The sequence below is a fragment of the Falco peregrinus genome, chromosome 5 (assembly GCF_023634155.1).
Source record: "Falco peregrinus isolate bFalPer1 chromosome 5, bFalPer1.pri, whole genome shotgun sequence".
NCBI classification, from domain to species: domain Eukaryota; kingdom Metazoa; phylum Chordata; class Aves; order Falconiformes; family Falconidae; genus Falco; species Falco peregrinus.
Window position 1 is genome coordinate 14,960,311 of NC_073725.1, and position 15,664 is coordinate 14,975,974.

General features: G+C 41.8%; 2 protein-coding genes across 6 annotated transcripts in view; both read left to right on the forward strand.

The window, feature by feature from the left end:
• Positions 1-5,891, forward strand: part of METTL6 (methyltransferase 6, methylcytidine) — a 53,201-nt gene extending 47,310 nt beyond the window's left edge. The window contains exon 6 of one of the 2 annotated variants that reach the window (XR_008747380.1): positions 5,817-5,879. The gene's annotated coding sequence lies outside the window, so the exon portion shown is untranslated. Of the gene's footprint in view, positions 1-5,816 lie in introns of both variants that reach the window. The other variant, XM_055805131.1, reaches the window with a different exon arrangement.
• Positions 1-15,664, forward strand: part of SH3BP5 (SH3 domain binding protein 5) — a 75,543-nt gene that overhangs the window by 28,294 nt on the left and 31,585 nt on the right. For 2 of the 4 annotated variants that reach the window (XM_027793576.2, XM_055805121.1), the window contains exon 3: positions 5,817-5,945. The exons of the other annotated variants lie outside the window; for them this stretch is intronic. In XM_027793576.2, coding sequence (XP_027649377.1) covers positions 5,817-5,945 — 129 coding nt within the window. The remainder of the gene's footprint in view (positions 1-5,816; positions 5,946-15,664) is intronic. 4 annotated transcript variants of the gene reach the window in all.

Sequence of the window (15,664 nt, forward strand, 5' to 3'; positions counted from 1 at the left end):
TTTTGAACTTCTCATGCAAAGAATTTTAAATAGACTTAAAAAAAAAATCCTCTATCTTTCAAGTTATAGAAAAATGGCCTGTTAGTGGCAGGAATCTCATTCTGAGCACACCTGCTTGGCCTGGGGAAACATCTATCTGTAGAAACCTCCACTGCCTTATCAGCATCCCTGTGGAGCATTTTCCAATGCCCGTAAAAGAGTACACAGATAATGGAGAAGCAGCTCACTGGCTGGTGTTCCAGATGGTTTTTGGAGTGCGATCTACATGCAGGATGGATTTGTCCAGGACTAGCAGGACAAATCTTTCCATGTCTCTTTATAATCTACTTATTTCCATAGGAAATGGCTCCTGCATTGTGGATTGCTTGTTATTTGCTTCCATCCATGGATGAGTAGAAAGGCTCCTTCCTCTGCTGTGGTTCTGGAAGGATTTTGTTGCTTGAGTGAATCAAAGGGCTTTACTTGATTTCTGTTCTTGAAGCAGCAATGGGTTTCTAGCCTGAGGGAGGGAGGAAGGGTTAGGCAGAGAAATCTTCCTTTGGAAGGAGTACCTAGTGCATCCCCTGTCTGCTTTCCTCTCCCCTCTTCTAATAGAACTAAAAATACCAGTGTATTTTTAGTCTCAGTCTGTGACTGTCTGCAAGCAGGAGGTTAAAGCAACTTCCAGATACCAATTTTTATTGTTCTTGGATGCCAAATTAGTAGCTGTGTGGGGAAAAAACCCCACATAACTCCCCCATGTTTAAAAATTGAGAGGTTACTTAACTCCTTCTTTCCACTTTGTTTTGAAGGTTTGGTTGTCAGTCTGGTTTACTTGAATTGCTCAGGCACGAAATAGATGTTAAAAATACCGTTAACCTGTTTGATGCTCTGAAGTAGATTTCTGAGCATGTGCATCTGTCTGGCATGTATGTAACTGGGAAGCCTACCTGCTGTCACACTTGGACGTTGTTGATACTGATGCTATTTTAACTTGGAAATGAGCTTTTGCAGCTGGTAGGTCTCTGTAGCAAAGGAAGGCAGGTACTGATTCTGCCCGCCTCTTAGAAACAGATGAAGCCTGTCCCTCAGTTAGCAATTTCATTTCCTATGCCCCTCCCAGGCTGGTTTAACGGGTTGTCGGAGGACAACCTTTGTAAACGAAATTTAGATGTGCTTGATACTCAGATGTTTCATACCCAGTTGATGTGTTAAATTCATTTTAAAAAGAAAATTGTTTGAAAATACATGCTTCATTTGATGGGCAGAAATAGTTATTTGCCTGTCATCTGGCATCTAATAACAGCTCATCACCATCACTCGTGAGAAAGGAAAACAAGCATGCTTTGTTCTCGAACAGGTGCAGTGTAAGGGTAAAATAGTGTTTTAGTTTATTTCCACATTTGAGGGTGGATCTCTGAAGCGCAAATGGATGGCCTGTCATTAAGTGTGGTCCCTCTTTTGGTGCACTAGCAGATAGCTACCCAACAGCAAGTTCCTGGAGAGAGTCTGCTTTTAATAATGAACTGTTGCAGCAAAAGCATGTATGGGGTAGAAGTCTGGCATGCTCCCTAGAACTGTGCTTGTGTGCTATCATTTGGGAGAAAAGTGGCAAGGACTTCCAGGAAGAAAGTTGATCTCTTGTAGCCTAGAACAAGATGTTGAAAAGTAAACTGCAGCTGTTCCTGTGGTGCACTAAGCACCGTGCCTGCTAGAGCATGTGTCTGACAAACCACCTAGGTAGTGGGAGTCTAGTTATGAAGACTAACTTAAGGGAGAATGTTTTGACTACTATTTTTTTGCACCTTGTGACATGCATTGAGGGCAAGTGCCTTAAGCAACTTTTGTACAGCTTTGAAAAGGCTTATCATTGTCTTGTTTGAGCAAACAGGAGGGAGAGAATGTTGGAAATGTTAACCAGTCAGCTTTCAATATCACTTTTCTGTCTGCAAAACCAGTAACAAGGTGTTCTTAAAAATTATTTCAGAAGTTTGAGTGAATACAGGGGAAAATGTGCTTTTGAAATATCTGGGTGTGTGAGATGTCTTTTGTCAGTTGCATTGCTTCTGTTACAGTTTATCTGGTCTTGTGTATGTATTCAGTGCAGTGATGAGAAAAACTTTTTAAAACAAAACAAAACAAAAAACCAGAAATGGTGAGTGTGGTTCACAGGGTTTGTACCTAAGGCTGCATATTTGCTTTTATCAATAACTAGAATTTCTGCTGGGAAAGCATCATCTTTCAAGGAACTGAAATACAGAAACTAGGAATTGAGGATTGCTAGAGAAGTTGCATGGCATATACTGCACTGTCTCAGTTTTGCTCATGGTAGCAAGTTGCAGGAATTCTTGTCTTTTCCTTTCTCTGTTAACCTCGTGTGCTAGGTGAAGGCCTGAATGAAGCAAGAGTTTGGCAGTTAAATAGTAACGCTTGTAGGGAGGCACATTACACCAGAGGATTTGATAAGTAAGTTGAAGGTGGTGTGGTTGTCTTCCTAACGCAGATGTAAGGCTTCCCTCATGCTGGGGACCATGGATGAACTACACGGTTGTGCTGTTCCTGAGCCTATTAAGTTTCTGGTGTGAGCCTTCTTACAGCAAAAACCATTAGAAGGGTTTATAGCTTTGAACCATCTCACATGTGGGTTGAAGTGTCTCAGTAACAGTAACACAGGAAGCTGGACATAGAGCAGGGAATAAAATTGATTCCCAAGTAATTGCCTTGACCACAGGCCAATCCTTCCTGTGAACCACACATGCACATTTCATATCAGGGAAGTAGCCAGTGCACCAAGCCCAGTGCTCCTGGTGCAATTGCCTTGGTGCTTCTGACTTCCCCAGTTACACATGAAGGGTAAAAACAGCTGCTGCACCTGTATTTTGTATTTAAATTTCCCCGGGAGCACTTGCCAGGGGAATTTTGCACTGTCCCAAGGGTGATGACTTTCACAGATGCTCAGCCAGCGCATAGTAGGGCCAACACATTGAGCTGATGCACTGAGTATGTCTCCGTGTTTGCAGGAGGGAGCTGTGTCCCTGCTCATGGGAGATGTTGCCACAGCACCTGGGTAGGAGCTGCAGTCACCTAGACCGAGAGTTGAATTAGCTTGGATTGAGGAGACTGGGTGGTATAAATGCACCGGATTGCTGCAGGAGCACACATGGTGCAGATATATACAGGAGAGGGCATGGGTTTGGCATTACACATTACACCTTCTCAGAGACCTCAGCATCTTGTTACTGTGTCTGAAGGGCATGGGTGGAAACCTTTGGTAGGGGGACTGACCCTAGCAAGTACAAGCATCTGCTTATTCTGTCACGCAGAAGGTGATGGAGCCTGCAGGCTTGTGTTCCTGACAGTCAGGAGCCTAAGAATAAATGTAATTTAAAATAAGTCATGTAATAGATGGGTATATAATGACATGGGTATAAAGTTCTGGGGTGTTTTCGGTTTTGTTCCTGGTTGTCACTGGAAAAAATGGGGATGGTCAGACCCAAATAAAGCCTCAGAATAGAAAGCAGGTATCTTTTGGGGAAAATGATAAACTGAAGTTCACACCAGTATATTCTTCAGCTGAAGCGCTCCCTATTCTGTGTAACTAGCTACTGTGTGAAGCGTGACTGTCCTCATGGACAAACATGTGCTTAAGCATTTGTGAGACCTGTGCCTCGGGTGCTAGTTACAGGATTAGTCACAGTTCAGTAATTTGTCTGAGTTAGTGGGAGATCAATGGGTAAAGAAGTTGCTGTTATTTTCACTGCTTGGTCCTTGGTGTTTTTGGGTTGTGTGTTTGGGTTTTTTATTTTAAACTCTAGGTGGAGACTAGTTCTCTTTTTCCTGTTGGATACAAGCGTACATCATTATTGCATGAATACATTTGGAGTAGGTCTCTAAACAGAGGCTTGGTGGTGGTGGTTTCAGTGCTTAACTTACAAACATGGGAACTGAATTTTTTGATAAATCACTGCATACGGCTTTTTTTACTTAATATACCTTTATATTTTTCTTTAACTATTTGCTTTCCATAACTACTATGCTCATAATAGCTTTCACAAAGGAAGTGAAAAACATATGTTCAGACTTACTCATTTAGAATTGAATTTTTTATTTTGTCCTGTAGTTGTAGGAGTTATTTTTTTGTTTGTTAAATATACTTCAGTACTTAATGTTTTTCTTTCAATATAGTCACCATGCTTGCAGTTGTTTGTGTAACTTATTTCATTTACTAGTGAAACTCATTTTAAGCAGTGAATCATATGTTATCCAGTACTTCAACTGGAAATATATAAACTCTTCTCACTAAGAAGATCATTGACTTGATACATATTGTTTGAATGATACATTTCAGGCTTTCAGTAAGAAAGGAGATTATTGACTGGATTTGAGTTAATAAAATAATAGGTTAATGTGCATTTAATTCTCCATTTTTGACCTTGTTACCCATTTGACTGCTTCCTTAGAATAAACCAGAGTACCTTAAGAATCTAAAGCTATTTGCATTGGACCAAAACATTGCTGATGCTGGTTAAGGTTTTAGATAACACTAAAAAGGAAGCAAAGACGCTTTTACTGAAGTATGTTGCTTTTTCTGTGAGAACTAATCTATTATTGTAGCTTTTTTTCCACTTCTGAGAGCATAGTGGTAGGTTCCAATATATTTTAATTCTTCCAATGAATAAATAGTGATGCATTCTAGAAATCCTTAACAATAATGAGAAAACCCTCCTGAATTAGAGCACTTCTTCAAGCCAGCTGCTTCCTGATAATCAACATGTCACTCCAGCAGTCTTCATAAATGCTGCTCTCTAATTAGAATTACAAGGCTTGTCAAGAATGCACATGGCCCTTGTCTTCGTTCTCCTTAAATCCTGGGCCAGGTCCCAGCCTGAATTTTCATCTCTCTGCAATAATTCCATTGATTTAGAGTCTGTGTTGGATACTGAGATCAAAATCAGAATCACTTTGCTTGAAGGTGTGGAAATTCCAGTGGAGCAGAGAAAATATTTTAATTGCTTCAGCTAATCATGTAAAGAGGACAACTCACCGACAGTTTGGAAGTAGCTGGAATTTACTTAAACGTAGTAAATAGTAATAATCAAATGGAAAGTAGGTGTCCTTATCCCTTGCATTGATAAAAACCATAGCTGAAGAGAAGTGCTTTTATGGCAGGAAGTCTTGGCACAAGGACCTGGAAGCTTTTTGCAGCTATTGAAGTAAGTAGGGTGTGTTTATAAAAGGAAAGAGGAGCCGAGTTGAAAATACACCATGTGGGAAGTGTCCAGTTCTTCCTGCATAAAGCAGATCCTGTCTATCCCTGTTTGCATTGTGAAATGGCGTTTCTGGGGGGGAACAGTACTAGGGGTGTGACATGCTAAGATTTAGGAGATGCTGACTCCAGCTGATTTGACAGCCTGCTGGGGGGATTTGGCCTGCCTGCTAGCCTCATTCTAGTGTTGTCTCTGCCATTGAACTCCCTCTCAGAACTAGTTACACTGCTGTTCACCTCCTCACTGTGTGAGAAATTTACAAGTTACTGCTCTCTTAGAAACCCTGTCAGAGGTGACATGTAGCACAGGCTATTGCAGGCTTTGTATAAAAGCTGTCTCTGAAAGACAAAGATTTGATTTCCAGGATGCTAGCTTTTGGATGTGGTTCTGGGTTCCTGTTACTACCTCTTGCTGAAGAATTCCAACTTAGTCCAAATGCCAGTAGCTGTTTTGAATGTGTCGGCTCACGTGTGACTCTAAAGAGCAACCTGAAGGTAGGAACAAACAGAAATAATTTTTAAAGCTCTAATCTGTCTTTGTCCTTTCTTTCCTTTCTGCAACATTTGGAAGGATGCACGCCAGAAGTTCCGCTCTGTGCTGGTTGAAGCAACGGTAAAACTGGATGAACTGGTAAAGAAGATTGGAAAAGCTGTAGAAGACTCTAAACCTTACTGGGAAGCGCGGAGGGTGGCCAGGCAGGTGAGAACTTTCTGTCTCACAAGCTTGTGCTGGTAGTTGGAGAGCACATACTGATTGTGTTGCTTTCCTGCTATTAATAACATCTTAAGCATACGTACTTAGCCAACACTGGTCAATGTCTTGAGCTGCATGTCAGCCATGTGAATCAATGGCAAAAATGTGTTTCTTCACAGCCACAGCTGCACATGTTCTTCAGTCCAGGAACAGCTACACCAGACATAAATGATAAATAGCAAAAGACTAGTTCTGTTCTCTTCTCATTATCAATGGCCTTTCAGAGCCCTGGTCTTTCCTATCAGTAGTTGTAACTATTTGAAAATACAAAGTAGACTTTGTGTATCTGCTTTTTCTTCTTAAAGCAAAAATGTACAGCAGCCAAATGGTTGCAACTGTAAGATGCTTGGAAAGAGGCTGGAGTGGGGCAGACTTGGGCAGACCTGCAGGGTTTGGTGCTGATTAGGTTGTGCTGAAGCAGGAATGTGCTAAATGTGTCTCTAAAATGTGTTGGTTTGGGGAGAAACTGAGCTTTGCTTTCTGTGCTGTCATCAGGATCTGACCTCCCTTGCCCCAACTACTTGATTATTGATAGACCTGTGTGGCTGAGGCAGGGAAGGATGAGGTGTGGAAGTAAGGGTGTGGTCCTACTGGCTACAGGGAAAGCAAGAAAGCTTGTGAGGTGTCAGGCACCTTCTCACTTTAAGGAAAAAGTAGCTGAGAGTGGAGTGTGTGGTGGCTTAGTCAGTGCTTCTGCTTGGTGTCTGTAATGGAGTTTGAGGTGTCTGAGGCTTTTTGGTTTTCTCCAAGGGGGAGGCACTTCCTGGGTGCTACATCAGTTTTCTTTTGAGGCAGGGAGAGGCAGGAGTAGAGGAAGAGTTGCCTAGAGCTGCTGCTTCTGTGCATGACATCTGTTGGCTGCGTAGCCATGATGTGAGTGTTTAAGGGTAGAGTGAAGATGGGGTAACATGTGTGTAACACATGAAAATTACAGTAGGATTTTGTTTGTAAAAATAGGTGGAGGATGAGGGATGAGAAAAGTAGTGTAGATTTGTGCCAGAAGGCAGAAAGTAAACTTGCAGCATAAGAGAAGGGGAGAAAAGAGGATGCATCCTCAGAAAAAGCCATAGGAAAAGGAGACACAAGCTTCATGGCTCTAAAAGCTGATGAAGCAGGAATAGGGTTGATAGGATACGGTGTGCAAGATAGTATGTGACCATGTTGATCCTTTAAATTGCATGGCATTGTTTTGGAGCTGTTGTCTCAGGTCATGGGGATGATGTGTAGGCGTTATTAGGCTTAGTCCTTCAGACTAGAAGCAGTGTGACGAATAGGTAAACTCTGTTTCAAAGAACAGTAGGCACAATTATTTACTACTCATCTGTAACTGCTTTGAAAGCAAACCCTGTTCATGGGCCTATGGTGTGTGCTGGAGATAAGCCAGTGATGAGCTAGAGAGGGAGGGGCAGTTAGTAACAAAATAAGATCGAGGAAATGTTTATATTCTGTTTGTTAGTGTGTGCAATTGAAAAAAATAATCTCTGAAACCCTGCCTCTAGTATGATCTTATATTTCTATTACTTTAAATAGCTATGTGAGGCATAGTATGCATAGGACTTCAAGAGTTATACTTGGAAGAGTCAGTGGTAGAAATGCATACTTTGCAGTACAAAAAAAGTCAGATGCCTGACTAATATCAGGCACTGAGAGCAGTGAACTTTACCCTCTGTCCTGAAGTTAGCAGCAGACTATGTCCTGAAAATGGATTTTTTTAATTGTGATGTCTTTGCTATCCCTGAAATCCATTCAGTCATCCTCGTTCAAAGGTGCTTTGCAAGACCACTAAGAAACCCAAACCACTGAAGGTCCTTAGATTTGTAGAATTGCTACTCTGGTATCGGGCTTGTTAGACAGAATCATATTTTTCTTCCCAATCCACTGTCAATGGCTAGGTTTAAATGCTATTTATCTCAGATCTGCTAATTTGCTACACACTTAAATTTCTTTTGATTCCTTGATAGCGTTTGTGGTTTGTTTTTTTTTTCTTTAAAACAGGGATTCCCCTTCTAACTGTTCCTGTGACTTTTTTCCCATTTTGTGTTATAGAGCCAGTCATGGAACAGTACTCTCTCTCTTTGTATCTGCTTAGCAGACAGAGCTGGAAGATGGTCTCTTGTTTCCCTTTGGTTTTGTCTAATCAAATCTTGAAATAGAAAATGTGAGGACCGAGAGGAATATTAGTGTTGAAGGACAGTGAATCTATCTGGAAACCAGGAGACTGGAAAGACTTGGTGCCAATCATCAAGTAAAGCATCTGCCTAAAGAGTTTTTCTAGTCTAAATTTAGTCTGGAGAAGTTCTGTTTAACTGGGAGCAATTTGCTATATTCAAGTGGGGAGAAGGGGTGGATGGGTAGGGAAATAAGAAACTGGAGGAATGTACCAGAATATTAGTACGTTTAGATGCCTGTCTGCATCTTTTTTTCTTATTTGATTTGTAAAATTGTAGAGAAATCATGGGAACAGCTTGATATTTTTCCACTCAAATTTATAATAACATCTAGCCTGTGAAGATTGTCTTACTTCTGCCTTACCAGTTATTTTAGAGCTGTTAGGCTGCCTCTGAAAACATAGGCACAAGGTTCTTGGTGGTTGAAACAGCTTTAGTTAAACAATAAGGGAAAAATGCATGACTGTACTTGTAAGAGAAAGGAAGTGTAAATTCTTATTTGTTGCTCTCAGTAAAGGGAAGTAAAAATATGACCTATAGATTGAAGTCTTCTGGGAACAAAGAACTGCATAATTAATGACATCTAGTTTCACAGAAATGCAGTAGTTGTCCAGAGTTACTTGCATCTAAAATGTCAGTTGTAGGTTGAGTTGTCTGATGCAAGCTGTAGGAGCTTGCTTTGACTTGGCACCAGCATGATTCTCTTCTGGAAATACTTGTTTCTTCTATTAAGATAAAACCCATTAACAAGGTAGGAGGGCACTGATGCAGGATCAGCAAAAAACAGGTCCCCAGCTCAAGTACTTCCATGAGGAAGCTTTAGGATCTTGAGGCGTTTTGCCTACTCACCCTTACCCCCATCTTGTGCAATCAGTGTTGATAGAAGATACTGAATTAAATTATTTCTCCCATGCAAAAGTCCTGTAGCACCTTGTTTGTGTAATGTGTGCCAAGAGAGGTTCAGATTGGCCTATCTGAGGGTTAAACTTTGCTTTAACAGAACAATGGTCCCTCAGCATTAGGATTTGAATGCTTTGCCTTCTGAAGTGGTGGCATAAGGAGTCAGGATGCTGCCTGTTGGCACCGAGACTGAAGTGAGAGCTGGCTAATATTCTTGCCCCTGTAGATTTCATGCAACTTCTGCCAAGACAACTTAGTTGTGATTCCTGACTTGGTATACCAGTGGGCCTTTTGTGTTGATTGTGGGCCCATCTTACTGTTTTGGAGCATTTTGATCCAAATTTGGTTAATCAAATTTTAATGTGTTTCTGCTACAAGAACTTCTTTTGCATTTGGCATATTGTCTTTTCATGTTCTTTAACTTACACCATAATGCACGTGTTCAATGGAAGAACCTTGGCCTATAATAGAGGATTCTGTATGTACACAAGCAGTGACCACGTTGCAGCAATATTAAATTCCTATAATCCAGAAGGTGGTCCAGGTTCTAAGTGTTGGAAAGATCAATCAATCATGGGAAATGTCTGTTTGGTGTGTGGTGTTTTGGAGGTTTTTTTTTTTCTAGTAATCTGCTTCCCTAGCTGACTAGTCAACATAATGGGGAAGAAGGGTGAAGTTGCCAGGAAACAATAGTGTAAACAACAGTGTAGGTCTTGAGCCTCTGAGGTAAGTGTCTTAAGCCACTGTTGACTTCATATTTTTCAGGGCTGGGAAGAACCTATGCAATAGTGTCTGCAACAGTGTCTGAGCAGGTGCTAGAGATTGAGAAGCATGTTGCCTCCTTGCTGACACCATGCTCTGGGACAGCATGCTGTGCAAAAGCAAGTGTGGTCTACTACATAAATCAAGGGGCTGTTAGGAGCTGCTTTTCTGCGGCTGCACCACATAGATAAATTACTTTGTGTCTCTCTTAGTTCCCACGTAAATTGGAGCTGTCAAGCTGCTGTGAAGCTGAGTTCGTTAAGGGAAGTAAAAGCACTTTGGGGTCTTTGGGAGGAGGTGCCATTAAAACTCTTATCCCTGTGTCATCGCTTGTGAACCCAGGGACAAACTCAACAGAGGACTTGCCTTTCTGCTTTGCTTTTGCTGGAAGAAAAAAAATCTGATAAAAATGTGTTCCCATCCCCCAAAATAAAACAATCCATGCATTTTTAGTGACCTTAACCTGAAAAAAAGCCTTGGGAGTTTTGTTTTTAATTAAGCTTTAGTTCCTATTACCGCATGGTTTTTTGTTTGGTTTTTGTTGGTGTTTTTTACACCCACCCACCCCCGAGTGGGGAGTTAATTTTGTTCCCCAGTACTGGCTCAGACTGGGAGTATGTGCAGGTGCTTTGCTCCACTTTAATCCTGAGCTTATTTTGGAGAGCCATGGTTTTGCTTTGTGATACACACACACCCCCCCTTTTTAGCTTTTACAGAAGTGTGTCAGAAAACTTGCTTCAGGCAAAAATAGATGAAAGTTCTATGCTAGGTCATATCTATATGTCTCTCTCACTAAGGGACCCATCTGTAGCAAGTGTTCAGAGAACAGTGTGTTGAGGGGTATGCATATTCTGCTTTCTCTTGGGTCACTCTTCCTGGTTTGGTGTTACAAGTAATTCTTCTCATGTTGTTGGCATGCTTTCTTGAGCAGCATCCTTTTATCTCAAAAGGCTCGGGAAAACATGTTATCGGTATGTACAATGGTTCTTCCCTGATGAAGACTAGGCATACCTAAGAGGAAATGCAGTTGATGGACAAGTAGATTGTGTTCAGCAGGGACAGCTAACCTGTCCTATTCACTGCAACTTTTTACGTAGTAGAGCTTCTTCCTCTCACCTCACTAATGATTTTTCTCTCATGTAATATTTTATACTGGATTGCCACATCTGTTTGAAGAAATCAGCTGACAGAGTAAAGAATTTTTTAGGGGTGAGTTTTCAGATACTCAGATTCTGAGTCTCCATTCTGCCTGTCTTCACAAAAGGGGAACCCAGATACCACTGGGAAATTATTTCCTCTCTCAAATGTGAATTTTGTTTTGATTTGACCAGTGGGGTCAGAAGTTAATGGTGGATACCAGTAGGCCAAGGTGGGTATATAGGATTTGCCTTGATTAGCTTTACCTACTGAAGTGTTTAGTGTCTAGTCTAAGATAGTCATTTGGGTCCTTAATCACTGACTGTAGTCAGTGGTGAGAGGTAAGGTGCATGTGAAAAGCCTTCTGAAATATGTTCCTCCTCCTTAAATGCAGAGGGAGTTCAGACATCTCATTCTAGGTTGTTTAGCCATTTGAAAGGTGTCAGGTGAATCCTGCAGCAAGTGGTTCAATGAATCTTATCGACAAAGTGAATCTGGATGAAGAGTAGCTCCTGTAATCTTGCAGAACAGGAACTGAGCCACTTGATGGTGAAGGTGGGAGGGTGTAAGCGGATAAGAGCACACTTGTCTAGTTGGAAGAGTCTTCCTCAGCAGACTGATAGCATTCTTTGCAGAAGTGCAGTACCTATAAAAGAACAAAACTTTCCCAAGTGGCCATTGCATCTTAGTTTCTAGGTGTTCAGCTTGAGATGTCTGAAAGTAGTGTGGCAAGTGTGGAAGGTTATAGATGGTAACTTTCTTAGCTCAGGAGAGACAAAAGCTTTTGAAATGAATATAACTTGAAGGTTCAAAACTGCCACTCACCCTTAAAAATAAATTAGGAACTGGGAACTGTGGCCTTGCCAGTGCCACTTCCTGCAGCACCCAAGTTTCCCATCCAAACTCGCTCAGTGAGTGAGAGCTAATCGGATCACAGCACCAGCTGGCACTGCTGTGGACAGGAGGGGCAGCATTGAATGTGGGTGACAGCCTCTGGGTCCAGATCCAACAGTGGTGGATATCCAGGTCCTCCCCTCTGGTTCCTAGGCACTAGATGTGTTATCCATTGGTATAGTGAATGTAGCCATGTCATAAGAAATCTTCTTTTTGATTCTGCTTTTACAAGCTGAAATCCTGATGCTTGTGTTTAGTATAACAAGGAGTTAAGACTGATTTGCATTATCTGGTAAGCTTATCTTGGCAAAAAAGGGTGAGGGAGAGGGAACTTAAAAAGCAAAAATTAAATGTCAGCAGAACTGTGACAGACCTGCATTCCTGTTTGGCAATTTGCTGTGCAGCTAGTAAAAAGCAAAATTATTGGCACAGTTACAGTGAAACAACCAACTGACCTTTCCTGGCTGAAGTAGTGTTTCTGGTTAACTGTTTAGAAACCAAAAAGCTATCTGATAGATTCACACTTTCAAAGCAAGGATACAGAAACTTGGAAGTGGATTTTGACAAAGCTTCTACAAATCCTTCCAACTGTTTAAGAAAAAACACGAACACCCAGAGCACTTGACTGTTCTCTGTGGCCAAAGTTTGGTGCTGCATTATCATTGGTAAGTAATAATTGTCTGTGCAGCACTGCTGCTAATGGCCCGTTAATTCTGGTCTCGCTGTTCATCTTGTGCATAGAGAAGGAGTGCTCCTTTGATTAAACAAGAAGAAGAGCTGTCGATGCGGGGTCAGAAACTACCATAGGGTCCCAAGAGTATTTCCACCCGTGTTTGTGGTCATGCAGCCAGCAGAAGGTATTTTATATGGACGTTGTTCCTCCAGCCATTTGCCATAACCAGTCTAGGCTGGCAGCGTAGGTTATGTTATTTGTGGTCTGCCTATGCAGATAGCTTGCCCTTGTCATTGAAGATGCCCTGCTGGCTCCTGGGGAGCCTCACAGTAGTGAGAAGATAGAGGAGGTAACAATTTCTGGTTTAGGAAGGTGGGGTGAACAATTTAAGAGGCATCTTGCTCCCCAGGTGTGTAAATCAACCACACAAAAAAGGCTGTGATTTGATTTTGGATTACTTAGGCTGGTGGGGTGGAGAGGCCGCTCAGAGGCAGGGGAGCAGCTCCCTTCCTGAACTGGGATTTAGCTGTTGTTCGTCGAGAAACTTGTCTGTGGGATGAAGGCTGACTTGATGGCCTCTGTTAGCGCTGGGGCAGGCCAGGTATGGGAGGCAGGCAGGCAGGCAGCACAGGCCTTGCCTGGGAAGAGACAGCTAGGGTGCTCTGAAGGGAAAGGAGACATGGAAGTTGCCGTGTGGGTAATCTGGGAGCCCAGTGCTGTAAAGAAATGGTAAGGAGATGAAATGTAGGTGAGCTGTGCAAGAAGTTGGTGCCTGAAAGGATGAAGCATGGAGGCTGCAGGTCATACCTGGTGGCCTAAGAAGGTATATGTGTCCTTTTTCCCTTTCTGTTCCCTGTGGATCTGCTCTAGACCTGAACCCCTTCTTTCCACCAACACTTTCACTTTTTTTGTTACAAAACACATACTTAAATCTTGGGGAAACCATGTTGATGTGACGTCAGTCGTCTTATGAAATGTGGAGTTCTCATTGCTGTGATCCCAAGGGGCATTTCACATGGTGCATAGCTGACTGTGGGGCCAGGCACCCGTCTGAAGAGGAAATAAGCCAAGCAAAGTAATCTGACGTCAGTAATTTTATTATTGAGGGTGAGGAGTCACTTCCTGGACTTCTAGCAGGGAATCCACTGAGTTTCCTAAACTTTATTTCTAAAGTAGGATGCACTTTGGGTTAAGTAAATATCATGGTTTAACCCCGACTGGCTACTAAGCGCTACACAGCCACTTGCTCACTCCCCCCTGGTGGGATGGGGGAGAGAATTCGAAAAGTAAAAGTGTGAAAGCTCATGGGTTGATATAAAGACAGTTTAAGAGGTAAAGCAAAGCCACAGACACAAGCAAAGCAAAATGAGGAATTCATTCGCTGCTTCCCATCTGCGGGCAGATGTTCAGACTTCTTTGTACTCAAAAGTTGATGGGGTGCCTCTTGTGCTCTCTTGTCATGTTTGCGAATTGTGATTAAAACCCTGTGAGTAGGGGGTAGGAGTCACTACCCTGTGCTTAGTGTTTGTTTCACTGCTGCTAGACAGAGCTTGTGGTTGGTGTGTTCTATTTGCTCACCTGAATGCTTAAAACCTAAAAATTGTGTTTTAAGTCTTACATTATGGTTCTGTTGCATTTTCCTTCAGGCCAAAGTTGTGACAAAACAGGGAGTTCAGGGAGACTTACCTGGGTCAACCAGCAGGGTTTTGCCTGGCTGATTTATTAGAATTGTTACTTACTGACTTAAAACTTTTAAGACCTCAGTTTTACATTTGTTCCAGCTCTGTTGTCTGGTTGAGCAGTGTGATATTTGAGTGTCTCAAACAAGCTGTCCTTAAACTGCTGAGAAGAGGTAACAGATGTTGCTTGGCTGGATTTGGAAAGTTATGCCAAAGACCTGATCTGTGAAGGAAAGCTCCTGATTTTTTTTTTTTTTTGTCTTGCCATCAACCCTGCTAATGCAGAATAGTAGGCCAGTGTGACTGGCAAGTTACTACCTTCTTAATCCTGAGCAGCTGGAAATCTGCCCCATGTTTGGGAACACTTAACAGCTGCTGCTTCACAGATGAACTGAAAAAAACCCTGTACCTGATTCATATTTAGTGTTCTGTTACTTACATTTCCTGCGAACTAGGTGGTATCTGTAGCAAAACCATCTGCAAATACTATATACTTGGCATCTTTGGACAGTAAGAACTAATTTTTAGCCATTTGGTTGTTGAAATACCTGTATCAATAAATTCTGTGTATGTATGTGCCCCTTCTAAATTTTAGCTAGACCACCTGTGTCTATCTGTGCTTTCTATGGCTCAGTGAAAAAGGGTCTAGTTATTTTGGGTTGGTGTTTATACATCCTGTGTTTTTGTGTGAGCACTGTTCAGTTGATAGATGATTAGTTTGTGTAAGCTATTGATGCAAAAACTATAATTGGTCTTCTCATCATTAGTAGATGTGCCTTGGAGGGCTCCATTATGTAAATTTGTTAGCTGTACACTGTAAATTAGAGGTTCTTCCCTCTTCTGCTTTTCTTTCCAGCAGCGGAAGAAAATACTGTTTTCATCCAAGTGTTTTGAAGAATGTATCTAGAAGAGATGAAAAAAATGACTCTTTCTTTTTTTGGTGTCTTTCTCCCACTTTCTCCAAACCCACAAATCATCCATTAGTTCTAAGCTGTTCTGGATGGGAGCAATAGAACGCTAGCTAGCTGTTTAACCTTCTCATCATTAATTGTCAAGAATGCTGTGACCTAATTATTTTGCCTACCTTTCGAGAATGTTTCTTGTTCTTTTTTCTGTTGTGAAATACTAGGTGTTGTGCAAGTAGGTTTGAAATAATGTAATAGTGGGGTAAGTGGGTGTGGAAATACACTCTGTTCTCTGGAGTAACAAGAGCAGGGTGAGGGCAGGAAGGTTTGGGGCATTTTTGTTAGATGTCAGCTGATATAAGCAGAAAAAAGTGGTACAGGTGATCTGGCTATTATGCTTAGCTGCAGGTGCTGGAACTGGCAGGAAGGTTTAAGCAGCTGTCAAAGGGTGCTGGGATATGAAAATAGAGATTAATTTTTCCTCTGCTGTTGTCTGAAAATTTGATTAACATCTTTTCGTATCCTCTTCAACTTGGAAAAACCCAAG